The 24408-nt window shown below is 44.4% G+C and overlaps 3 protein-coding genes across 3 annotated transcripts in view; all 3 read left to right on the forward strand.

The window, feature by feature from the left end:
• DDAH1 (dimethylarginine dimethylaminohydrolase 1) overlaps positions 1-11041 on the forward strand; it is a 56740-nt gene extending 45699 nt beyond the window's left edge. The window contains exons 5-6 of the mRNA XM_054286017.1: positions 5861-6004; positions 6532-11041. Coding sequence (XP_054141992.1) covers positions 5861-6004; positions 6532-6645 — 258 coding nt within the window. The 3' untranslated portion in view covers positions 6646-11041. The remainder of the gene's footprint in view (positions 1-5860; positions 6005-6531) is intronic.
• A 2757-nt stretch (positions 11042-13798) lies between these two features.
• BCL10 (BCL10 immune signaling adaptor) lies at positions 13799-19520 on the forward strand. Its single transcript, XM_054285910.1, has 3 exons — positions 13799-13891; positions 15944-16232; positions 17261-19520. Exons 1-3 carry the CDS (start codon positions 13808-13810, stop codon positions 17626-17628), a joined length of 741 nt encoding a protein of 246 aa, XP_054141885.1. The 5' UTR covers positions 13799-13807; the 3' UTR covers positions 17629-19520.
• A 1372-nt stretch (positions 19521-20892) lies between these two features.
• CUNH1orf52 (chromosome unknown C1orf52 homolog) lies at positions 20893-23902 on the forward strand. Its single transcript, XM_054285977.1, has 3 exons — positions 20893-21150; positions 21241-21448; positions 22624-23902. Exons 1-3 carry the CDS (start codon positions 20893-20895, stop codon positions 22710-22712), a joined length of 555 nt encoding a protein of 184 aa, XP_054141952.1. The 3' UTR covers positions 22713-23902.
• Positions 23903-24408: the final 506 nt, after the last annotated feature.

The following is a 24408-nucleotide window of genomic DNA, read 5'->3' on the forward strand; positions in this document are numbered from 1 at the left end:
TCTGCTTTTCCTATTGTCTGTCTAGCAACTGTCTTTTCTAGTAATGCACAAGTTCGCATGAAAACATTATCTCTTCTTCCTTAAGAATTCATCATTTGTGCCTCTGCTTATTCCCCACATGAAGTCATAATCCTCTATTTATGCTATCACAATGGGTTGCTGTGGAAATCATTACTAATATTAATAACCTAAAGAAGATGACATCAGGTAGGGAATTAGCAGAAAGTGCAGATGAATGCTGGCTTTTTTGTAATGTGGGAACAAAGAAAGTTTAGTGAAATATAAAGAAGTGTTGGGAACTTTCCCCTTTAAGCTAAACATTAAAAAATGAGACTTTGGTTCTCTCAGCCTTGTAGACAGGAAAATGAATCAATTTATAATCAATCAATACATGAATCAACTTATAAAATTCTATGTACTTTCCTTTATCTCCTTCTGATTCTTCATTACTTTATTAATTAGGGGTACCTACCATCTCAGAGGATGTAGGTCTTCACTGAGTGCCAGATGACCTCCTACTTTAAAAAGTCAACTCGTGTTTTACTTTGAATTAATTTTAGATTATGTAATAGCCACTGCACTTATCTGAGTGTTAGTGCTGTTCAGTTTGCATATGTGCAGAAGTATCTTTGGAATATAAATATTCAAAAGTATATATTTATATACTAGAGATTATTTATGAATCAGTTTTGTTTGTTTGTTGGTTTTTAAAGGGTGACAAAGTGTCCCTTTCAGTACATGTTTTTCCTCACCAGTAAGGCACAGGAGCTGGGTCAGAGGCTGACTGAGGAGATGTCACGTGCTGTGCGTAAATGGGGACTCATGTTTCTGTTCTTTGCTTCTTTTTTTTCCCTTTGACCATTCTCTCCCTGGGTTCCTGTTCCAAACGACAGGATGTTCATTGGAAGGCTCTTGCTTTCTCCACTGAGAACAACAGCCCACGTAATCTGCTTCCTTTGCTCCTTCTCAGGCCGTGGTTTCCCTTTGCGTGGTCCTTGGCAGAGCTGGCAGTCAGGGGACAGTGTGGCCATGAGGGATGGTGGCTCAGGGGGACACAGCAGTGCAGGTGTGCACGCCAATGACACTTGGTGCCCATCACATCTGTGGTGATGCAAAAGGTGTCCTGTGCCAGGAAAAGCCAAGGAGCAGGGTGGGAGAGGCTGCTTGTAAGAACTCTTCCTTCTGGAAAACATGACTGGGAGGGTGCAGCAGGGAGGCAAAGCCCAAAGCCCAGCTGCTGGGACCGTGGGTGTTGGGCGGAAATTAAAGCAGCACTCTGGCCGTGGATGGACTGAGAAATCTGGCGTGCTGACCATGGCACTGCTGGCTTCACAAAGATCCTCATGTGGTTTGTGTCTGTAGGTCTGGGCTGTCCTGTCCTGGATCCTTATCAGACTTCTTGGAGCCTGACAAGAAGGCTTAGATCATTCTCCTTTGATTTATGCTGCTCACAGTGGCTGTGATGGCCCCTTCCTACTGAGTCCACTACACTGTTGTCTCTTCTGCCTGCCTGCATGTCAGGGGAGACACTCCTGATAGATCTTGACATTCCAGCAAGGTTGCTGGCTTTTCCAGCTCTGCTCTTCTGTCCCCTCTGGCCAGCCCAGCCAAGGATTTCATGGTCACTGCTCTATTTCAAGGAAACTCTGAGAAGCTGCTGAGTCCTGTACGAGGCACCCAGCATTGTGGCACAGGTCATCAGCTCCACTCTGTCCTGCACTTTATTGTGCTGAACCCAAAGGCTGCTGCTTTCTCTCTCCATGCCAGTTGTTTCTCTAAATATGAAGAAATGAAGAAGAAACTCAAAGGACAGTCAGGGCAATAAATCAGTGAATGAATTTTGGTTTCAGTGTAAAGTGATGTGCAGCTGGTATCACTCTGTATGACAGCTGATGAGTTGAGGTCCTGGAAACCATGCACCAAATCTTGGTCACCTCCACTCCCTATGTTGGGATGCAAAAGTGGGTACCTCTCACCTGAGACTGGAGACACCCTACCATGCAGCACTAAAAAAGAAGCTCTTCTGGGTGTTGTGAGAATTTTTAAAAAGCAGATTTGGCAATCAGCAGTATTTTCCATTTGCAAGCATTAATTTACCTTTCTCAGCTGTCCCTCCAGATGGCAGTGGACTGGTCAGGTGCCTGTCCTCATCTTTTGCCTTTGCTGCATGATGACATAGCCTGACACTGTTCCCAGACAAGTGAGAAAAGAAACATGTTGACCTTCCAAACTCCCATCCAGCCTATTGCTCTTATTCTTCTCAGCAGTTTTAGTTGCCCTGCACCATAAAAATACTTCATTTTTGTCATTGTGGGTGAAACCTTGACATAGTGTAATCTTTTCTCACACCTTTCATTCTCTTGGATCCCAGGCCAAAGGTTGTTTAAGCGTCAGTGTCAAATGGGCTGAAGTGCTTGGAAAGAAAGAAAAGAGGTGGGATGGAAGAATTATCTTAAATAATTTGACATTACTAGTTTTCTTTTAAGAATACTTTGACTTGAAGGATTTAAGAAAAGATAGCTGAAAGCTGGTGAGGGAATGATCCCATGGGTGTAGCTCCATTTGAGCTTAGGTTTGATTTTTCTTTTAAGTGTTGGCAGTCAGGAAAACAGTGGCTAATCAATACAAACATCAAACCCTGGAAATCTGGGCTTCTCTGTCAGCATCACACAGGCAATTTAAGTGTGGTGCTCAATGCCCTGTTCGCAAGAAGAACATTCAGTGTATGTTTGGTTCTGCTTGTGGGGAGTTGGGGATAAAAATGTGCATTGCAGGTGGGTTTTGTCGCTCTCTGTCCTGCAGCAATCTGGATGTGAGTAGGTCCCAGAGTGAGCAGGAAGCAGGGCTCAGACTGGGGCCTTCCTCATGGAGGGGGGAACATTTGTAGCTAGGCTTGGCCTCTTTTAAAAGTGCATGCAGTCGTCTTAGTTCTGTCAGAGATAATGTCACACATACACTTTTTCCTTCATGTATAATGCTGCTTCATAGTTAGGATTATTTAGCTTATCCATTACCTCAGTTGTCTGAGGACACACTGTAAAAAAACTATAGAGAAGGCATTTTAGGCTATGTGGATGACTTCAACATAAGGAAAGCATGACTAAGGGCTGAGAGAATGTGCAGTGAAAATTACCCTCTTTAGGCTGAGGAAAATTCCCAGAAAAACGAGGCACGCGGGAAATGCCTGGCTCTTAACATAGCTGGTTGTACAATGTTTGTGCACAGAGAGCCAGCCCTCTGTATATAAATGCATCGTATTTTGGGATGTATCTGATAGAAAATACAATCAAAGGACCTTGCTTTTATCTCCTGTTCTCTGCCCTGGAGTCAATCTGGCCAGGCGCATGTACTTAATGACTTCACATAATACAGAAAACCACATGGGTCTGCAAAGTGCCCTGATTGTGTTGTGTTGGTGCATTTCTGCTGCATCCACAGCCTCCCTGTGGGGCAGGTTTGGGGTGTTACTGCCTGGGCACTCTCTCAAGTAAGTGGTTTTTGAAATTTTACTGCAACAGTCAGGCATAGTTATAACAGCGATGAAAGCTTGCAAATATTATTTCCTTTTTATCTTAAGAGCTGAGGAAGAGAGTAATCTTGTGTTGTCAAACCTCCAGTTAGTAATAAAAGCTTTTTTGTGGTGTTGTTCCAGCTAGCTGAGATCCCAGTCCCACTATCACAGCTGTGTCCTCAAACTCCTGTGCTGCTTTGTCTCACTTTCTCACTCAGGTTTTCTGATTTGTTTCTGAACTGATTCCACCACCGTTTGTGTGCTTTTTAATACTGAAAACAATCCTTTTAATGTGCCCTTGGCATCATCTCCCGGGATCCCAAAGCTGGTCCTTGAGGCACAGGGGCCCTGCCACTTGTCCTTTATCTGCTTGCTGGTGTATTTCCCACTTCAGCATTTTGCAGAAGCAAATGAATGGGAGACTTGTCTTTACCCTTCTGCTTAAGAATTCTGTCATCATTTCATATGGAAACATTTCACAGAGATTCACAATGTATTTCTGATGTTCCTACAAAAACCTACAATATCAGAATTGTGTTTTCAACAAGGAGTGGAGAAAGAACAGCTGCTTGGGAGCTTAGTGAAATCCAGGCATAGTGGCTTTTTTTCTACTGATACATGTATTTTAGTGCAGATTGAATTAATGTTTCCTTAGTCAAGACTTAAAAACATTGTATAGGAAGGAAAAGGGAAGCTGCAGGTGGAGGCTCTGGTTTCCAGGTAGAAGAGCCACACTAGGTGCAGGACATCTGCAACATCAAAGAAACAGAATAAAACTCATCCTGGCAACATAACAGAAACAAAATTATAAAAAAGAAAATCAACTGTGCTAAGCATATGAAAATACAAAATTACATCTGGTGAAGTAAAGGTGCAAGGATTTTTGCCCAGAGAAACACATTAACCTTTTAAGGAGGTAGATGTGTCCTTGGGAACTTGGGAGAGTTTCATAACATGAGAAGGAACAAGAAATGACAATCTGATAACACTTCCTCAAGAATGCATGGCATTCTTTGTTGAGAGTTTCATGTTCTCCACGGGATGTGGATGACTCAGGCTAGAACATGAAAAATGTGGACCTATAAAGGAATTACTTACCATAGGTGTGGGCAAGCATGAGTTCTTTGTTACTTCCCAGTATGTTGTGTAGACCCTGTTCTGAATCAGCTACATTTCCTTAGTAGTATTTCTTTAATGAATGAGAAGTAGTACAGATGAGTGACCTTGGAAGCAACTTAATGGCAAACTTAACTGTGCCTAAAATTGAAGTCTGCTTTCTGTGTGTGATATAAATCTCTGGGTTCTCCCTGAGAAGGGAATTTAGTTGAAAAATGTTGTTAACAAAAGACGAGGTTTTTCTAAAGATACTATTAATGTGAATATTTTAAGCTGAAAAAAAAAGCTTTTTCTTTCTGTTTGCATCTTTGCATGTATGTGGGAACACAGGTGGGCTGGAGGAGAAATGGAAACACTTGCAGTTTGCTTAGGCTTTCAGCAGGACCAAAGTTTTGGACTTTGAGTCTTGTTCAGTTCTGTGTTATTCTTGGTCTCTGTGAGGCTGAAGCTGATGTAAAGCTGGAATGCTACAAGTGGGAATCAGGCATCTTGTCTTCAGGCTTTTCCCATCCTTACTAAAATGGATCTGACCCAAAACATAGGATTGCATGCTTGTCGTATCCTGGGAGTCTCTCTCTCTGAAATTCCAGCCAGCCAGGGTCAACATTTGTGTATTTATACCCAAGCCTCTGCAGGCCAGCAGCTCTCCTGTGCAAGGCAGGCATTGTGCTGTCCCCCTGGGAACGAGGATTAGGCAGACATGCCTGCTCACCCCCCAGCACAGGTAGTTCTCTTAGTGAAAGAGAAACTGCCTGCAAGTTTCAAGAACAGAGGTCCTTGAAAAGAATTAAGATTGGGGTGATATCCGAGCTGGGAACCATTCCTGTCCTGTTTGGTTTAATTCATGCTCATTACATAAATACTGAACAATGGTTGCTTTTTTTTAATAGGTGCTGAGCACCTAGAGTCTCAATCAGTGTCAGGAGCAGTTTTGCATACTCAGTGTGCAATCCTCGAGGAAAACACCCCAAAGAGGATGCTTACCAAGTGCCCTGCTTAATCCTGCTGCTTGCAGGAACCATTGCACAAAGGTTTTCTACGGCTCTTTTCAGTTAGGTTTAGTAGATTCTTCCATAAAGGCAGAGATAAAAGGAAATATCTGTACTTGCTGCATAGCAAAATGGCCCTTGACTGCCTTGGCAATCACAATTAACTATTTCTGAAGATTCTGTTCTCCCATTACTTTGGGGCTGCTTGGTTTGATGTAAATAGCTGCCCTTTGTCTCCTGGCAGACCATGCAGCAGATGAGCGACCACCGCTACGACAAGCTGACAGTGCCTGACGACGCGGCGGCAAACTGCATCTACCTGAACGTGCCCAGCAAGGGCCACGTGCTGCTGCACCGCGCCCCCGAGGAGTTCCCGGACAGTGCCAAGGTGAGGGCTGCCAGCCAGGCCCAGCAGCTCCCTGCTGCAGGGATGGGGTGCTGTCAGTGCCACAGCCAGAGGGACACGTGTGCCACCCTGATTTTTAAAGATTTTCTAAGCCTTCTGATGTTTACATTCTTGTAGCAAACTTTCTCACAGGCTTTCTGTAAATAACTTATTGTTTTGCATTCTTTTATGGCGGAGGAGAAATCTGATGGACTGTTGGTTTGTGCAGTGTCGTTGGAGAGGTGGCACTTTCACTCTCCAATCCACTGTCACTTTTGGAAAACTATAAATGTTGGAGTCAGAAAATAAACTTCCCTTTTTTCTTCACCTTGAGAGCAGCAGTGTGTGCACTTGTGTTGTTTTGTGTCCTGTAGCGACACACATGCACCGTGGATGTTCCTGCTGATTACCAGTGTTGGGATGGCTTGGCACCTGCTGGCAAATCCATGTTCTGTAAATACTTAGAGAAAGGGGAAAACAGAGGTGTAAATGTAATGATTTTTCCCTTACATTTTTTTTTTCCTGAACAGGTATTTGAAAAGCTGAAGGACCACATGCTGATCCCAATAGCTGCCACAGAACTGGCCAAAGTAGATGGGTCACTCACCTGTTGCTCTGTGCTTATTAACAAAGCTTCAGAATGATGAGTTTACAGAGTCCCTCCCTTGTAACTGGCAATAATGTTACACACAAGGTAGATGAATCTGTATCCACACTTTTATTGTTTTTATTGACAATCTACTGTACCACTGTGCTACTAACCCTTGTTTACAGATTTTTTGCATTGTGATTTTTATTATGTCCTTGCAGATGGTATTTAAGGTGGATGTAGGGTTTGTGGGGAGCACATAACTCTGAAGTAAGTTAGTCCCATGGGCTAGCAGAAGGCAATTATAATGGCTAACCCTTAGCTTTAGTGATTTAACATATCTGTGTGAACATTTCATGAAACCTGGCTGATTCTCAATATTTCAAGCACCTCTATTGTCTTTACACTGTTCTCTTCTGTCTTCTTTTCTCTTGCTTCCCTGCTCAACATGTGTTTTTCCTTCCTCAGTCTCCTACTTTCAGTGGTGCAAAGTATTAGGGGGACTGAAGAAAACTCAGTGGGCTCATGAACCTTGTGTGGTAGGGAAGCTTAGCTGGGACACTGGGCAGTGGATTGGACTCACTGTCCTGGCCACATCACAGTGCTGCTGCTGCTGCTGGGCAGAGTTGTGGCTGGAATCCATTTCAGACACCAGGGACCAGCTTTGGAAAAGCTTCCTCTGATGGGAGCATCCAAGGGCAATGCCTGCCTGGGAAACCTGAATGACAGGAGAGAGTAGTGCAGCCACACAAGTTGTCTCCTGCAATTCAGGTTCCAGTTTCCTGATAAGACCATGACTTTCAATGTGGTGAGAATGGAAGAGGAGTTTTTTTTTAAAGGCCAGATCCTAGGAAGCCTCTGCACCACAAAAATTAAATGCAGAGATGCAAAAGAAATCTAAAGTATGGGGGAGTTAAATCTCTTTGTTTACATCTTAAAATTTGTTTCTCCTTTCTGTTTTCTCTTCATTTGGAGGCCATTTACTAGCAAAATTCAAAAGAAAAGGGTGATAGAAGGAGTTGAAGGACAGCTATTCCTGGATTATGCCCATGAATAAGGGAAACTATTTTTTCCTGGAAGATTGTAATTTTTTCTTTATCTGCCCTTGGGACAGTTTTCCTTGGAACAATAACATCTTATATTTTTTTAGTGGCATGAATATTCACAATGGTATTCAGTTAAGACAAATATAATTTTTGTAGCAAATTCCTCAACATGTTTACCCACTGAGTCATGGCTTTTTTTGCCACTGCAAAGTGAAGCACACACCATTGTATTCACATGCTTCTTATTAAATCATTTGTAAACTAAGGATGGGAGCAATTCCCAAACAGAGGCAGCAGTGGGAACTCTCCAGAGACTGACAAATAGTCTGAACATGTTATCAGCTTCCTAGACATCTCCTCCACCTTTCCTGAACCACTTGTGGTGTGTTGCTGAGGTACAGTAGGAAGTGAGTGAGGGGGCTTGGGCAGTGTGATCTGCAGGAAAGCAAACAGAATTAACCAGATGCCCACTGGGATACCCTTTGGAAACCTGTTTTGTGCAGCTGTAAGGGAGGAAACACAAGTCCTCATACTTGTAGGTTCTCTCTGGCACATCTCACACTGCATCTCAGTGGTAATGAGAGGAAAACCTCCTGGCAGCTGCCAGAGTACACCTGATGCTTCGTGGGTGCTCTGTTTGCTGTGATGACACAAGAGAAGAGAGCAGTGATGAGTGAATATAGTGTATGTGTAAAGAACATGGCCCTAAGGAAGTTCTTCAGCCAGCCAAACAGCAAGCTGGGGGGGTTTTCCTATTTATGGCTCTCCTGTCCCAAAGGGTGATCGTAATGTTCCCTCTTTGCCTCTTCCATTCCCATGCACCATCATTTAAACCTGAGCCAGGTGATCAGGCTCTCAGGATGTAAATGTTGCAGTGGGGGATCTTTTTCTGCCTTCCCTTGGTGCTTTTTAAATATTTGATAAAGTATCACACATTTCAAAATAACCTGACATTAGACAGAGATTTTGTGCCAAAAAGTGGCCCTGCAGTATTGAGCTGTGAGCTCCTAAAGGCAAGCTGTGCTCTGTTAAAAACCTGTGCAGCTGTGGGAGCTGTCAAAGCTGAACAGCCCCCCCATCCTGACTTGTCCATTTGTCCCTGGCCCCCATCCATGTCCTTCAGTCCCTCTTCCCTCCTCTTGCTAGGGAGCCAGAGCATCCAGCTATACTGGGAGAGTTAGGCTGTAGGATTTCTATTTTATTTATTGTGAAATATTTCTATAGTGTTGGTTTTGGTTTTTTCTTCCTCCACCCTCTCTCACCTCTCACCTGTCTCCTTCCTCAGACTCCTATTTCTAGTTTGCTCATCAAGGCATGCTATGCACTTTTCTCCTTTAATCCCAAGTGATTTTACCTTCCTGCCTCAGTTCTTACTTGAGTCTTTTTCTTCACTTCTTCTTCACTGTTCACTCCACAGTATCCCAAGCCATGATGGACTATCCTAAACTCACTCCCTCCTTGAGTAGGGGCCAGGAGAGAGGAAAAACTGAGGGGTCTGCTTTGGGTCTGAGCAACTTCTTTTGAGCTAGAGGGATGACAGCAGGAGCTGTAGATTCAGAGGGTAAGAAGGGTGGCTCCTCTTTTTAAGATTTCTCCAGAAAAAAAGAACCATTTCTGGTGACAGTGCTGTCACCCTGTGTCCTTGAAAGCCATAGAATGTGTGACAATGAATTCCTCTGATTCCCTAGGGGAGGGAGAGGAGGAGTTGGGATTTCAGAGCTGAGAAACAGCTGTATAGACAGAGAGATTGGTTTTTCGCCTTTTGCCATTTAGATTACTTTGGCTTCAGGGCTGCATTTTGGTATACAGAAAGCAAGGGAGCAGCTGATCTGAATTCCTGTAGTTGTTGTATTCAAACTGTCTGACTTCAGGCACAAAATTGAGGTGCTCTAAAACCACACCTGCTTTCTCTCTCTTAGCCTCAGTAGGAATCACAGCCTCTTAACATAGATGCTCTAAATTACATCTTAGTCTGATGCCAAAAGTTACCTAAGCTGGTTAGGGGGATCACCCTCACCTCACAGCTTCTCCTGTTAATCTTTATTCTGGCATTAGAAAAAAAAATATTATGAACACTTCAGTTTATGTATTTGCAGTATGGTACTAAGAACTAAAATCATGCCAAATGCTTCTTGTTCTTGCTGTTTGCTGTTTATTTTTCTGTTGCCCAAACAAAGAATTCAGTTGTGAGGACATTTCTGCAGTGACACATGTGCATCTAATGCATTTCCAGTACATTTTGTCACCAGAACATTTCTCAGATGCCTGATGGAAATCATCATCCTTGATTAATATAAATAATAAAATAAAATCCCAAACCAAAAAAGGAGATGAGACACTGAACACTGATAGCTGCCCACATAAAACTCTTGATAACAACTGTCAGGCTGTATGACAGAGCAGACCCATACTGAAGTTCTTGTGGTAACAGCTCAGCAATGGGGCTTGAATTACTCATCAAAGGATTTTTCCTTTCAGCAATCAGTTTAGCTCAGTTGAAATGAAAGAGCCAGAATGTGCATTATAGGTATTTCATGGATGTTATCTTTGCTGAGAGTTTTGGGAGCTGTGTGATATGTGGGTTTCTTTCTTCAACAGAATGTGAATACAGTGTCTCTCTCTGTAATGAAAATGTGAATGCATACTGTACCTTATGAGATAAACTTGAATTCTTCCATTTATGTATTCTTGTGTTTACCATGCTAATATTCCGTTCTAAATAGATGCCACTGTGTGAAGCTATGCTCTGATTTTTTTTGTGATTTCCATGTGATAGGAATAGAGCTCATTGGCACCAATATGTCCAGTTTTGGAAACAAAAAGCCAGTATACAGAATGCTGTTTGTTCACAGCAGATTGGAAAATATGGGGGAAAAAAGCTTTTGATTTTGTTCAGCTTCATATATGTTTTATCAATGAAGTCAGAGCCAAATTAATAGAAAACATCAACATCCACATGGAACCATTTGAGGAAGATAATTTACTATTTAAGATTGTCTATTTTTGCTTTTATCAATAAGGAAGCTGAAAAGATAAGCCTGCTTAAACAATGGTAATTGTTAAGTGATTGTGAACAAAGTATCAGTGAACCTCATGTATTTCAGAGAAGTTTTAACTGGACTGTGATGTAAATTGTATGGAGTTGTATGTGAATTGTGTTAGTCACTGTTTTACTTTGTATTGTTCTGCAGTGCACAAATGTGACTACTGAGCACAGAAGCATTACATTCATTAAACAATCTTGTTGCAGTATATAATTCCCCACTTTTTGTGCCAAAAACATCAATACATTCCATAATCAGTTCTAATAGAGGTTTGCACTTTGATTTAATTTTTTTTGTGATTCTTGCAGTTTCAATACTATATATCTCCATCATGAAGGAATAAAGTGTCAGTTGTACCCTACCCTGTGTAGTTCATGCTTCTTCTTTTGGAACTGAAAGTTTATGTATTTAATTTCATAGTGTTTCATGCTGTCTTTTTATTTCCAAGCTTATTTCATACCTAGAAGTAAAGCCAATTATAGACATTAGCACTAAACCCCTTAATTCTGTTAGAGGAAATCTTGACTCTTTAAAAACAAATTACTCTTAAATGTAGAGTCTACAATTATAATGTGTAGAGAGGAGATACAGCCTGTGAGTAGTCATGGTTAATTTTATTGCCGTCCAAGGTAACAAAACAGATGTTAGCATAGTACAGGATGATTCTCTGCAGTGCCTGCATTTACTGTAATGTACAAAAGGTGAAACTGCAAAGGTTTAGTGGCATTCCATTATGGTTAAATTACTCACACAGCTCTTGTGTCTTTTCTCCCCCACAATCTCAGGAGCGGCGACTGCACTGCAGACATTGCTTTGAGGTAGCCTGGCAGATAACTGCATGTGTTATATCTAAATACTCCTGTGCTGTGCTGCAGGCTGCTCCTGGGGCTGCTCTCTGCTCACACCCTTGGCTCTAATGCCAGCAGGGTGCAAAGCTGGGATCCAGAGCAGGGTGACCGTGCAGTGACTCTGGGCTCTGTGTGTGCAAGGGCTCGTGGGCCATCACTGCCATCTCCTGGCAGCCCGGGAGTCACTGGTTCAAGGCCTCAGTGTTGTTCCAGCTTTTTAAGAAAACCAAGATAATTTAACAGAGTAGGAATTCCTTAACAAACTGTAGCAAAATAATTCCTTTCAAACTGTATTTTGCTAGTATAATAGGACTTTAAATAAACCATCATCTGTTATTCTCCTTGCCAGAGAAGTAGGGACAAAAGATCTTAAACAGAGCCTTCATACTGATTTTACAACATTGGTTAAAAGTATGATTTTTAACTAATGTATTTAAATCAGTGCTGTGTCTAATGTGATTACATTTAGTGTGATGCAATTAGTATTTTAAACTACTTCATTTACATGTCTACAGGAGAGAGTTAGTACCAATTTACTTGAATCTGTTTCTTAATGGCAATGATTAGATGAGTTTTGTGCGAAGAGTAGTCTTCTTCCTGCTGCCTGCACCATTAAAGCCTGGTAGGGTGTTTTGGCATTAAGTCAGCTAAAATATATTCTGCTCTTGTATTCACTAACCACATGCTCTCTTCCTGGCTGCTGAAGTGAAATCATTCCAGTTTGTCTCCTACACGGCTCAGGAATCAGCAGCCTAACCCTCCAGACATCACATGGCTTTGAACTGCACCTCTTGCTGAACAAGGCTATTAACAAATACTCTAAATCCAGAATGCATGAGAGATGTTTTTATCAGCAGTGTTGTATGGAGCCAGCAAAGTCCACAATATAACTCACCTTGAAGGGGAAGAGCTGAAAGGCATGTGATATAATAAACAGGGGTGGGAGTCAGGGGCTGGGAACACGGCTGGCTCTGTTTCAGAAGTGCCACAATCAGTTCTCTTGGAAGCATCAGAGAAGCTGAAAACTTTCCATGTATTTCGGGTGCATAGCACAGATTGGGGAGGATCAATGTAGGCACTTGAACTTGGGAAAAAATGGTCAGCCCTGCAGCTCTCTGAGCAGGAAAATGGGAGATGAATAGGTTACTTTGCAGAGATACACAGCTTTGAGAAATTCAAATGCACTACAGAAAGGATTCTTGGGGTGGGAATACCAGGAGGCCATGGGCTGTGAGCAGGTGTGCCCCCAGATGAGCAGCAGCCAGGGCTGCCTGAGAGTTTGCACTGGCCAGAGGGGCCCTCACAGCAGTGGCAGGGAAGTTTGGGGATTGGCCCTGATTTTACACCCAGCTCTGCAGAGCTCAGCCCTCTCAGCAGGGGCCTAGTCCTTTATTTTTCACATGTCCTGGGCAGGATCTTCGTGTTTATTTTAAAGCTGGGACTGCTAGCACTGTAAAATAGATACTGTCATAATTAATAATTAATATTTCAAGTACTGTTGCATTTACAAAGCATGTTAATCAAAGACTCTGCAAAACTGTAAAACTACTATAAAACTGGCAGGTTTTCCTTACTGACAGCAAACCTCAGTGTTGATCGCTTCTACTTATGTTCATGTTTATCTGCTGAAAGGACAATTTTAGGAGTGCATAAACAGCCCGAGTTCCACCCGTGCCGGCTGCCAGAGCCCCGATTGCCGCAGTTCAGCGCTTCCTTTCCCTGGGGCGGCAGCGCCGTGTCCCGGCGGGGCCGCGGCTCCCTCTGCTGCTGCCTAGGAGCACGACCCCGTGCACGGAGGGGCTTTGGAACACCGAAACCGGCGGGCACCGCCAGCCGCTGTCACTCGTGCCAGCACCGCACGAGCCGCGGGCCCGGCACCGCTCCGCACGCTCCAGCCGCGTTAGCGGAGGGGCTGCCACAGGTCCCGGGAGGCCCGGCGGGGGCGGGGGCAGGGGCGGCTCCGGCTCCGGCTCCAGCCCCAGCCCCAGCCCCAGCCCCGGCGGCGCAGCCCCCGCGCCCAGCGCCCGCCCTCAGGCACCGGCACGGCCCCGCGCACGCGCCGCTGGGCGGGGCCGGGGCGGAGTGCGGCTCCTCAGCGCCCATTGGCCGGGCGGGGGCGGGGCGGGGCCGAGCTGGGGCGGGGCCGCGGCCTGTCCCGGCTGGGGGCGGGGCGGAGCGCCGGCTCTGAGCGCCCATTGGCGGCTGCGGGCGGGGGCGGGGCCCAGGCGGAAGCGCCGCCCCGCGCGGGTTTCCCCAGCGGCGTCGCCGAGGGTTCCGCCATGGAGGGTCCGGGGTCGTGGTCGAGCTCGGGCGGCGCGGGGCGGCCGCTGACGGAGGACGAGATGGCGGAGGTGAAGAAGGATGTAAGTGGCGGGCGGGCCCGGGGCTGGGCGCACGGCCCGGGCGCGGAGCGGCGAGCGGGGCCCGGGCGGGGGAGCGGAAGCGCTGTGGGAGCGGGCGGGGGACGCGGCGCGGGGGCGGCGGGAGTCACCGGCCCGGCCCGTGGCGCGTCCGGGAAGGCGGCGGAGAATCTCGAGCGCGGCTCTGCCCCCCGGGCTTCCCCGGAGCCAGGCTGATCATGACCCGCGTACCCCGGGCCGTGCCCGGCCGTGCCGTGTGCCGCTGCCGCCCGCTCGCCCTGCCGGGGCCGCGCTGCGGGCTCGGCCTGCGGGGCTCGGGCCGCCCGGTGCCTGCGCCGGAGGCAGCAAACGGGGGGAGTAACGTGGAACCCAAAGCTTGGCTGAAAGTGTGTGTGCTGCTCCTGGTGCCTGTAAAACTCTTAGTTAGAAAGCGTGGATTTCTACGTTATGTATACTTAGGGATTTTTTATTGAGGCTTATTGTTCTTTATTTTCTTGAGTTTTCCCCTATACTTATTCATTGATGTCTGGAATCTGATGGAAGACTTCATCCTGATTCGTTCTGGATTAATTTATCTCGACGTGAGACTGGGGAGCAATGTACTCACCAACCTCAAAAAGTGATTGCTTAATTAAAAAAAAAAAAAAAAAAGTAAAATCACAGTTTGTCACTTATTTATTGCCTATCCATTGTTCTGTTTGTAATTTACAGCCTCTTATGTTTGATTCATTGGGATTTTTTAATATTCTTTTAAAGTACAGTGAATACTGCTTGCAGTTTGGTTTTTGTTTCTTTCTAGTTTTATGCTTAAGTGATTTCCTTTGAATGCTTTGTCATAGTTCTGTGAGACATGTTTTCAAGCTAGTACTCGTTTCCACAGGGCAATACTGCAGTATTGGGTAGTTGCACCAAAAAAGGATAAAAGCCATTTGAGTCAGACACTGTAGGTGTAACATGGCAGGTGTGTCAGTGTGGGTCAGTGACTGAACCCAGGGCTGCAGCTCACAGAAATGCACGATTGTCACTTCAGCCCTTAACCTTACAGGTCCTGCCACAGTACTTGGAGGGGAAAGGATGGAAATCTTAGGTAGAAACAAATAACATTTTATCATCAAAATGCAGTCCCATAAATCTGACTTTAGAGCTTCTGCACTCAGATTTTAAATGCTGTGGCTTCACAGCTGACTCGGCTCTCTCAGAGCTGTTCAGGTAACACCGATGGGATCTCTGCAAGCCAGGGTGCTGTGTCACATTAGCACTGTGTGTGACAGGGGACAGCACACCTCAGGAAGCTACAGCTGCCAAGGATATCTTGGTCTGGGCAAGCTTGACTTGAGGAGGAGTTATAAAGCTTGGAGTCTTGCAGTTAAGAGCTGAGAAGGGTAAGGGTGAGCCACATAAAATCACTCATACAATGGAATAGGGTTACAAACGACACAAAGCAGCCACTGATGTTGTTGAGAGTACATACATTTATGGATGAAAGTACATGTGTTTTGGATGTCAGTAATTTGTTGAACCTATCAATAGTATAAATAAATAGGTTTAAATTTTGTACATAAATAGGTTTATTCAAACATTTTGAACTGTGAGTACGTTCATGCTGCTGCTTTGAGACCACTTTTGCTCAATGCACAGAAAACATCAGTAACTGCAGTATTTTGGGGTTGTGTCTCAATGTGGCAATCGGATGATCAGTGAAAATGGGTGTATTTGTAGACAAAGTGAGTAGGTGCTGTTTGGTATAATTTCATTTTTACTTGACTGTTTTGAAATGTGCTAACCTCAGACCTTATGTAATCACATTTTCTTAAGTTGTCACTTTATTTCTTAACAAGCATAGGAACTCCTGAGTTCAGTCCAAGAGTTAATGAAAGTGATAATTAGGGAACAGTTTTTAAAAAAAAAATTTTACACTGAGAAAAATCTCAACTAAGTAACAGAGCAGCAGCCTTAAAAAATCTCTTGCTAACCTGCATGAAAATCATATGTTCCAACAACAGGCTTCTAAATAATTTGAAATGTTGGCTCATAGCAGTTTGTTTTGCTTTTCAGGCTTTGGAAAGGATGCGTCCTTACCTGTGTGATAAGATCATAGCCGAGAGACACTTTGATTACCTGCGCTCCAAGAAAATACTCACCAGGGAGGACACAGAGGAAATTTCTGCTCGATCTTCCAGTAGGAAAAAAGCTGGGAAGTTATTGGACTACTTAGCTGAAAATCCAAAGGGACTAGATACTCTGATTGAATCTATCAGGCGAGAAAGAACACAAAACTTCCTGTTACAAAAGATAACTGATGTAGTGCTGAAAGTCAAAAATGAAAAGCTTGAAGCTCTTAAAGGTAACAAATTTTTAATAATGTTGTGTAAGACATAGGTTTTATTTGGAGGGGCTGCAAAATTAAAATCCAAAACTAAAATCTTCCTCTGGTATTTGGAACAACATGTTTGGAAATATTATCAGTTTGTGTTTAAGATCCTAGTGCATGTACCCTGGCTTTATCTGAAACATCCACCATAATAACAAGTAGCAAAAAAGTCCCCTATTGTATTGTTATGATGGATGAATCTGTCTCCACATTTCAGTTTTGCTTTTCAAAAATGGGTGGTTATGTTCCATCTTGCATTTCTCTTCAAGCTGTTTGCTGCAGGGGCAGGATGCTCTGGTTTAGTTAAACTTTGTGTCTCAGCAGATGTGCAAGCAAATGCAGCTTGAGGGGAGTTCCCCTGTATGCCTTCACTGCCACAGCTTTAAGGAGACACTGTAAATACATGTGTGTGTTTTTCCATAGAGGCTTAGAGGTTTTGTTGACACCCAAACCTTGAAGTGACTGTGTGCACTCATAGTTTAGGGCAGAGAAAGAAAGTATAGGCTTTCTACACCAAAAGTGTTACTTCCCCTTCCACACCCATCAAAAGGCAAATAAAGAAGGAAGAAGTATGGTCTAACCACAGAGATGAAGGGCCTGAGGTTTGCTCTGGCTTCAGGTAAAATAGCCTTAAATGCTGTCCATGTTGGAGCAGAACCAGCAGGTGAAGCTCTTAGAAGTTTGAAGAACACAGTGAGAAAAATCTAAAAAAAGTTGGACCAAAGGGCTAAAGTGACTTTCTAAAATGAACTTTAAGTTGTAGTGCATTTTTGTCAAGCACTATCTGGTACTGAGTACAGAGAAACCATTCATATCAGCCTACATAACCTGCATGTTTGTTTTCCAATTTGTCAGGAATTCTGGATGTCACAGGTGAGATGAAGGGTTAATCTGTTGAAAATATGGACAGTTGATTTTTGACAGTCTTACTGATATTAAATCACAGCACAGTTTAAGATGTCCTCATGTAATTAAATCCACTATCTGGTTTTTTGTCCTAGGTGTAAGCTGCAGCACCTGTATGACCTCACTGTATGGAGGAACAAATAATCTTTCTAGATCATTTTCTGATGAATCAAATTTCCTGGATAAAACAAAAGACAAAGAATCTACCCAGATACATCACCCAGAAGAAGATTACAGCACCGCCGCATTTGTGTCTGCTGTGTCTCTCCATTCAATGAATTTGCCAATTGCAGAGATGGGAAGTTCACAGTGCAGTGTTTTCTCAGCCACCCTCCCGGGGCCTGGGGACCCTGGTGCACCCCCGCTGCCCCCAGAGCTGCAGGCAGAGCAGCAGGAGCCATGCACCAGTTCAAGTGACAATTGCTTTTTGCCTCTAAGGTCACGTTCTGTTCAGCCACAGTGAACGCAGAGACTTTCCTCTGTTCCTCTGAATGGTACTGAAACTTTGTGGGACGGCTCATAGAGGCTAAAAAATGTTTTCAAACTGTTAGGAAAATTGGAGGAAATAATCTATGCAATTTCTGTTTTAATTTTGTAATTGTGTGATGCTGGTGCTGCTTGACTTTTTTTGTTTGTTTTGTTTTTAGGGAGCTTTGTACAAAATACTGTGGTGTTACAGCAACAAATGTTTGTTTCTTAAACCAATGTCTATAAGATTTCACATTTAGTGTATGAGATTTCACACCAGCAGATACTTCAGCTGGAATTACAGAACAAATGGGTTTTTTCTTTCTGCAGAAACTAACAAATCAACTTTTCTTAATGTTTCTGGGAAAGATGGTTAGGAAAAGTACTGAATATGGAAAAAAAATCTGAACGAAGAACTTAGGCTTACTTACCAAAAAGCTTAAACTCATTTACCGAGTTCAATGTTTCTCACTAGGATAAATTCTGCTCTCCATGTATATGTGTGCTGCTCCACTTGCAAAAATCCTCACAAATCTGGCCAAATCATGCTTATTAGCAAGGAGTTTCTTCCTTGTGTGAGCTTTGTCCTGCTGGTACATCAAGAGGCATCAGTATCACAAATACACTTCTGCAGCCCTCAGCCCATTCTTCTTGTGTATTAGTTAAAGATTCCAGATTTGAGATGCACTTTAAATATAAATCCTCTTTAGTACTGGAAAAGGAATGTAAACTGCTCTACTGGCATTGTGAGGGCTGTAAGAACACGTTACTGTAGGATGCTATTAAGGAGCAAAGCTTGTATGCTTTGTCCCACTAGGGAAGTGGAGGAGAAGCTGTGTGACACAAAAGTATCTGTACCTGAGGGACTCTTGGAAATGTGGCACTTCAAATACCTCCTCTTCAAAGCAGACAGACAGGTTTACATTTCAAATTGTTTAGAGTCAAATGCATTCTTTTTCAACATGGGAAGGTTCTCATTTCCTGCCACCATGTAACACACTGTATTCCTCTCATACTGGAATTGTAGCCTACCTTTTGTGCAGGTGCCTATAATAATTTCAAAATGACCTGGTGCATTCTTAATTTGACATGTGTACAGCTATGTTCTGCAGTACTACACTTTAAAGGGATGGGATGTTTTCAGTATATCAAAGGGTAGGTTTGTATTGAAGGTCCTCAGTTATTCTGGCTCTCATAGTGTGTACAGCCATGGAATGCCATTGCAGTGCACACCAGGGCAGTATTACTAAACTGTTCTCCTTGTGTGGAGACAGACCATCTGCAGGACCTCATGATAGTCTCCATAAATTGTTCTTCACAATTATTCTGTTTTGGAAGTAGATGAAAATAAAATGCGATGTTCAACTACCCTCCATCCCGAGTGTATGACCATCTTACACATGAGAAAGATGTGTTTATAAAAATCCTTGTTTTTCTTGTCTATATCTACAATCATATAGTGTCCAGGCAGTGAAAATGCTTTTCAGTGGAACTGCTTAGATGGGATGGCACTCTGGAAATTAAGTGCCTAAATATGCAAGCCAAACTTTGTTCTTTAACATGAAATTAAGGATAAGGGTGAACTCCCTGTCTTCCATTAACTTGAATTGTAGTTGCCTGTACTTGGGATGTCTAGAAAGTGATTTGTCTAAATGTAACCACTTAAAGAGCTCTGCTTAGGCTTGAGTCCCTTCCTGGGTTCTTGTAAAGAGAAGAGAGTGAGCAGGGTTGGCCTTAACAGAGAAAATGCACCAGCTCAGGGTGGAGGCTGCCTTCCTGCTCCCCATCCTGCCCTGTGCAGTGTGCAGGGACCACTCCCAGTGGAGCCTGCAAACCTGAGACCTTGAGTGAATGTATTGTCTTTCCAAATGTCTATAATGTGCCTTTTTAAAATGTATTTTTATCACAACTTTTGGAATAAATTCTTTTGTACAATTGCCTGTTTTTCTGTCTGCCTCTCTCATTTTAAAGATGTGCAGGTTGCAAGAGCAATTCATGCCATTACCTTGATGTGTGGTTTTGGTTTTGTGTGTGCGGGAGGCTTTTGTTCTCCTTGTCTTTTTAGAGAAGTCTGGTGGAAAGAGTGACTTAATGTGAAAGGCCTGTGCTGGTAGGACTGCACTTGAGAGCAGTCTGTAAGGAAAACATGCATGAGAAATCAACAGCTCTGCTGCTTAAGTAGTTTCTGCAGTTCATGACTACTATTACTAACCTGATTCTTGCTTTTTTTCAAATGACTCTATTGCTCAACTTCCTACGGATGTGAGAAGAGTTGCTTCCAACCACGCATACCGATTTCATTCTTAAATTAAGATTTTTATTAATAGCAGGGGAGAAACAAAAACTTTGAGTGCTGAGAAGCATGACTTGAAAAAGGATTTGCAAATGCTGCAGGCACTGTGGTGTCTCACTTCAGCGACTGTTTTCATTGTACTTTGTGTATAGGGCTTACTTCAAAATAATGACATGGAATTGATTATGAGAGATCAGCTGGATATGGTTTAGCATCTTTACAGTAAAGGAAGTGAGCATAGTACAACCAAAACCCCTTCCTCAGATCTTATCCTGCTTCTGGTAGTAGAAGTAATCTGAACATAGGATCATAAAATGTGCTGAGTTGGAAGGGACTCATGAAGATCCCGGAGTCCAGTTCCCAGCCCTGCACAGGACATCCCCAAGGGTGAGTGACATCCTGTGCCTGAGTGTTGTCCAAGCCCTTCCTGAGCTCCGTCAGGCTGTGCTGTGACCGCTGCCCTGGGGAGCCCGTCCCAGACACGCTCTGGGTGAAAAAGCTTTTCTGACACCCCACCTGAACCTGCCCTGCCCTCCCTCCCCTTAGAGCAGCACCAGTGTTTTAGCTGATGCAGTATTGTGTGCATGAGTCAATCACAAGGGAGGTCTAGTACAAACCTGGTCCAACAAGTTTGAAAAATCTGTTTTGGTACAGATACCTCCTGGAGCAGTGATGACCAGCGCTGTGCCTGCCCTGGGTTAGCCGCTGATGGGACATTAAGGAAAATGTGTTTTCCCCCCGCTTAGCCTGCAGGTGTGGAAAGGGAGAAATGAAGGTTGGCTCGGTTTCGTGTCAGATTTTCGCTCTCTGGTCACTCGAAGGGAAGCCCCCGGTACGGCGGAGCCCTCAGGCCCCGTTTCCCGCTCCGCCGGCCCCGCGCGGCCCCGGGCCGGGCTCTGGCAGCCGCGGCCCGGAACCCTCGGCGCGGGCGCGGTTTCCGCGGGCGGTGCGAGGCGCGGCCCCGCCATGGCGGCGGAGGGGGAGGACCCGCTGGGCTATTTCGCGGCCTACGGCAGCTCCAGCTCCGACTCGGAGCCCGAAGAGCCGCAGCCCGACGAGCGCCCGGCGGGAGCCGCCGCGGCCTCGGGGGGCACCCCGGGGCGGTCGCGGCTGCCGCCGCCCGACGAGCTCTTCCGTCGGGTGTCGCAGCCGCCCGCCTTCCTCTACAATCCGCTCAACAAGGAGATCGACTGGGAGAGCCGCGTGCTGCGGGCGCCCGAGGAGGTGCGGGGGGCGCGGGGTGAACCCAGGCGGCGCCGCGGCCGCCACGGGCCCCCCGGGCCGCCGTGACGGGCGCTCTGCTCTCTCCCGCAGCCCCCCAGGGAGTTCAAGGTGTGGAGGAGCAACGCCGTGCCCCCGCCGGAGACCTACAGCCCGCCCGAGAAGCCGCCGCCGCCGGCCCCCACCCTCGACATGGCCATCAAGTGGTCCAACATCTACGAGGACAATGGCGACGACGCGCCCCGCCAGGCCGGCAAAGCCAAGTTCCTGCCGGACGAGGAGCAGGAGCCCCTGGAGTCGGGTGAGCCCCGGCTGAGGCAGCCGTGCCTCACACGGAAGGAGGCTCGGGCGCTGCCGGAGCCCAGCGGGCGGGCGGGAGGCGGCCCCGGGCCCCGAGGGAGCTCTGCCGGCCTCTCCTGCTCCACCGCTGCCCACGGCAGAGAGCCTGGCCGCAGGGCTGGGGCACTGCAGGGCCGGTGCTTTGGCTGTGCTGGATCCAACACAGACCCTCGAGCAGCCCCTCTGCTCCTCTCCCCCTCTGTCAGTAGCAGGGAAGCATTAGAGTCTGTGGCTCTGTAATTCTGTGAAACCAACAGGTTCACTCATGGTGCTGCTAAAACAGAAGGTGGTGTAAAAGCTTCAGGTGTTTTACACTAAGGTGTTGGCCTTAGTTGTAGATGTAGGTCAGATTATTTCTATAACGTTTGCAAAATTGGGGTCCAAAAGAGGAATCAAATAGAAGGTCCGTGGGGCAGATTACTGAAGAAAATATTTACTATCCTGTTCACTTTCTGTGATGGTAAAAGCTGTAATGGTAGTTTAGGTAGTAAAGAAATGTTTGATAGGTGGGTGGATTTTTTTGTTTTTAATTGCTGGAGAAAGAGAATAGCAATAACCAAGAGAACAGAACCAGAAAAAGAAATTCTGAGCTTTCAGAACACAATGCTTTCATTCATTGGTAAAGTTGTGAACAAAGCTTTTCCAAAAGAAGGATTTTTTTGTTGTCTTGCCCGTTCTTTGGTTCTGGGTGTTCTTTCCCAGTAGCAGTTTTTTTGTTTTTCTCCGTGTGTTCTATGTTTTCCCTGTCCATGCATTTCTCTTAGTCAGCCTTCATCCAAAGGAAAAAGGTAAAACGTTAATTGATTTTGACATTATTTCCTGCTTCAAAAATGTCATTTTCTAGCTTTTTCTGTCAGCTAGTCAAATAATAATTTTTTTTAGAACAGGTACTGTACAGTATCATAAAGCCTCTTTTCAGTTACCTGCAGTGGTTTGTGGCAGTGGTAAGAAGTAACCATTCCTGTTCTGCCCACATATTGTCTGCATTCAAAAAATGAGGATGTTGTCAGTTAATGCTACAGTGTCTTTTTTCCAGCCGTCTCAGATGTGGTTAAGTCAGTTATTCTAAGACAGGGTGGTGTTTAAGACAAAAAGCTGGCTTTGCTGATCTTGATGAACTCTTTCTTTTATTTAAAGATGGTGAAAAAGACGAGGAACCAGCTTCTGCTAAGAAACGTAAAGTAGAGTCTGGAGAACAGGCAAAGAAGAAGAAGAAGAAGGTATAAGCAGGGTGTTTTGGATTTAGACATAATGAGAATTTCAAGGAACTTGGATTCCTCTGCTGAGATGGGAAACAAATACGTGTTTACTGCATTTCTCTCTCGGGTAGGGAATTTTATTTCTGTAGTGTGCTTGCCTTTTGGAAAGCACAAAATTAAATGGACAGTGTTGTGGTAAAACTTGTTTACTGACCAAAATTTAAACCTGTTTATTTGAAACAAGGATTTAGATGAAAGATTCATTGCCATGGATACTTGTGCTCATGCAGGTTACAGGGCTTCACAGTATTTTGTTTATCAAGAAACCTGGTAACGTGCGTTCTTCTGGACTGACTTTTCCATTGTGTCAAAACCTTTTATAAAGGAGTATATACTAAAGATTTTTTAGGTACTGGTCTGTGATATGTTCACATAATGTTGTTTTTAAATATATGTATAGACTGCAAATAGTCACTGGAATAAAACTACATTTGAAAACATCTATGGTATAAATATTGCATTGCATGCTTGGTGAATAGGAGCAATGAATTCTGTATTATATGCCATTCACTGATATGTGACGTAACAGATTCCTCAGGGCTTTTTTGTTCAAATAAATACACAACTACAAACTGAAAAAAAAATGGACCTAAAACTGAGTTTAATATTTTACAGTTATTTTATTGTTATGGTATGTTCATCAGTGAAACATGAGACTAACTGATGGAAGGAGAATTGAAGCATGTAATGTGTTCTTCCTGAAACAGAAAATAGAATCAAGATATTTATGTGGACAAAAATTATGACAAAGCTGTGATAGAGTCTTTGCTGCCAAATTGTATTTATTTCAGTACAAACAGTTGGTATTCCTCTCAAAGTGATAGCCAGTATATGTTGCATTTGTGGTATGCTGCTGAATGGGGTTTTGGGTCTGTATATGACAAGGTACCAGCAGGTATCAGCTTGTACTGGATTGGAGAAAAGGTTGCTGTATGTTTTCAGATAAAGATTCTGTGCCTTAGAAAATCTGCAGTGAGATTAGTGCCTGCTAATAGAGATTCATGTAATTAAATTGTTAATGTAAAAATTTTTGGTTTCTATTTTTCCTCTGTCTTGGACTAGCTTTACTTTAGCAGAGCAGATTCTGTATACATATGTGCTAATATGATGTTAATATTTCTAAGTGATTTTAAGAGATTTTTTTTTAACCTCAATATATAGAAATTGTGGTCTATTCATTTTCAGTGAATATATGAAGTTGTTAAGAAGTTATGAGTTATGCAATTGTAGCCTTGGCAGTGTGATAATGCTTTCTCTGGATCCTTGTCTACCTGCAGACTGCATCTGCTCCTTGCCACTTTCACAGGCTGTGGGGCCAAATCTGTGATATTTGACACAGATGAGGGCTCCACCTTTCCTATTGCAACCCAGACACCAGCCACTGTCCTAGCAAGCTGCAGGGTGAGGGATACTGTCATGGCAAAGCTTGTGGAGTGCCAGCTCTCTGTAGGGTTTCTCAAAATACTCCAGCTGCCTTTTTGGGTTTTACAGTAGTTGTGTTTGCTAGTGCAGTGCTCCTTGAAGAGTGTTACAGCTGAAGGTTAATGTCACCAGCTCTGGAGATAGGATGCATTCCCATGACTGCTGTGACCAACGAGGCTTTTGTCCATTCATTTTTTGCTATTCCACAGGGCAGCTCAGGAAGTTATCCTGCCAATTGCTC

The sequence above is a fragment of the Melozone crissalis genome, unplaced genomic scaffold (genome assembly GCF_028551555.1).
Source record: "Melozone crissalis strain CALT ecotype California unplaced genomic scaffold, PUWL_Pcris_2 ptg000045l_1, whole genome shotgun sequence".
Classification (NCBI taxonomy): domain Eukaryota; kingdom Metazoa; phylum Chordata; class Aves; order Passeriformes; family Passerellidae; genus Melozone; species Melozone crissalis.

Excerpts from the sequence above, each read along its gene's own strand:
- BCL10 (XM_054285910.1), top strand. The coding sequence starts at position 13,808 with ATGGAGGGTCCGGGGTCGTGGTCGAGCTCGGGCGGCGCGGGGCGGCCG. Across the intron at positions 13,892-15,943 it reads TGGCGGAGGTGAAGAAGGAT|GCTTTGGAAAGGATGCGTCC; the intron begins GTAAGTGGCGGG and ends TTTGCTTTTCAG. Across the intron at positions 16,233-17,260 it reads AAAGCTTGAAGCTCTTAAAG|GTGTAAGCTGCAGCACCTGT; the intron begins GTAACAAATTTT and ends TTTTTGTCCTAG.
- CUNH1orf52 (XM_054285977.1), top strand. The coding sequence starts at position 20,893 with ATGGCGGCGGAGGGGGAGGACCCGCTGGGCTATTTCGCGGCCTACGGC. Across the intron at positions 21,151-21,240 it reads TGCTGCGGGCGCCCGAGGAG|CCCCCCAGGGAGTTCAAGGT; the intron begins GTGCGGGGGGCG and ends TCTCTCCCGCAG. Across the intron at positions 21,449-22,623 it reads GCAGGAGCCCCTGGAGTCGG|ATGGTGAAAAAGACGAGGAA; the intron begins GTGAGCCCCGGC and ends TTTTATTTAAAG.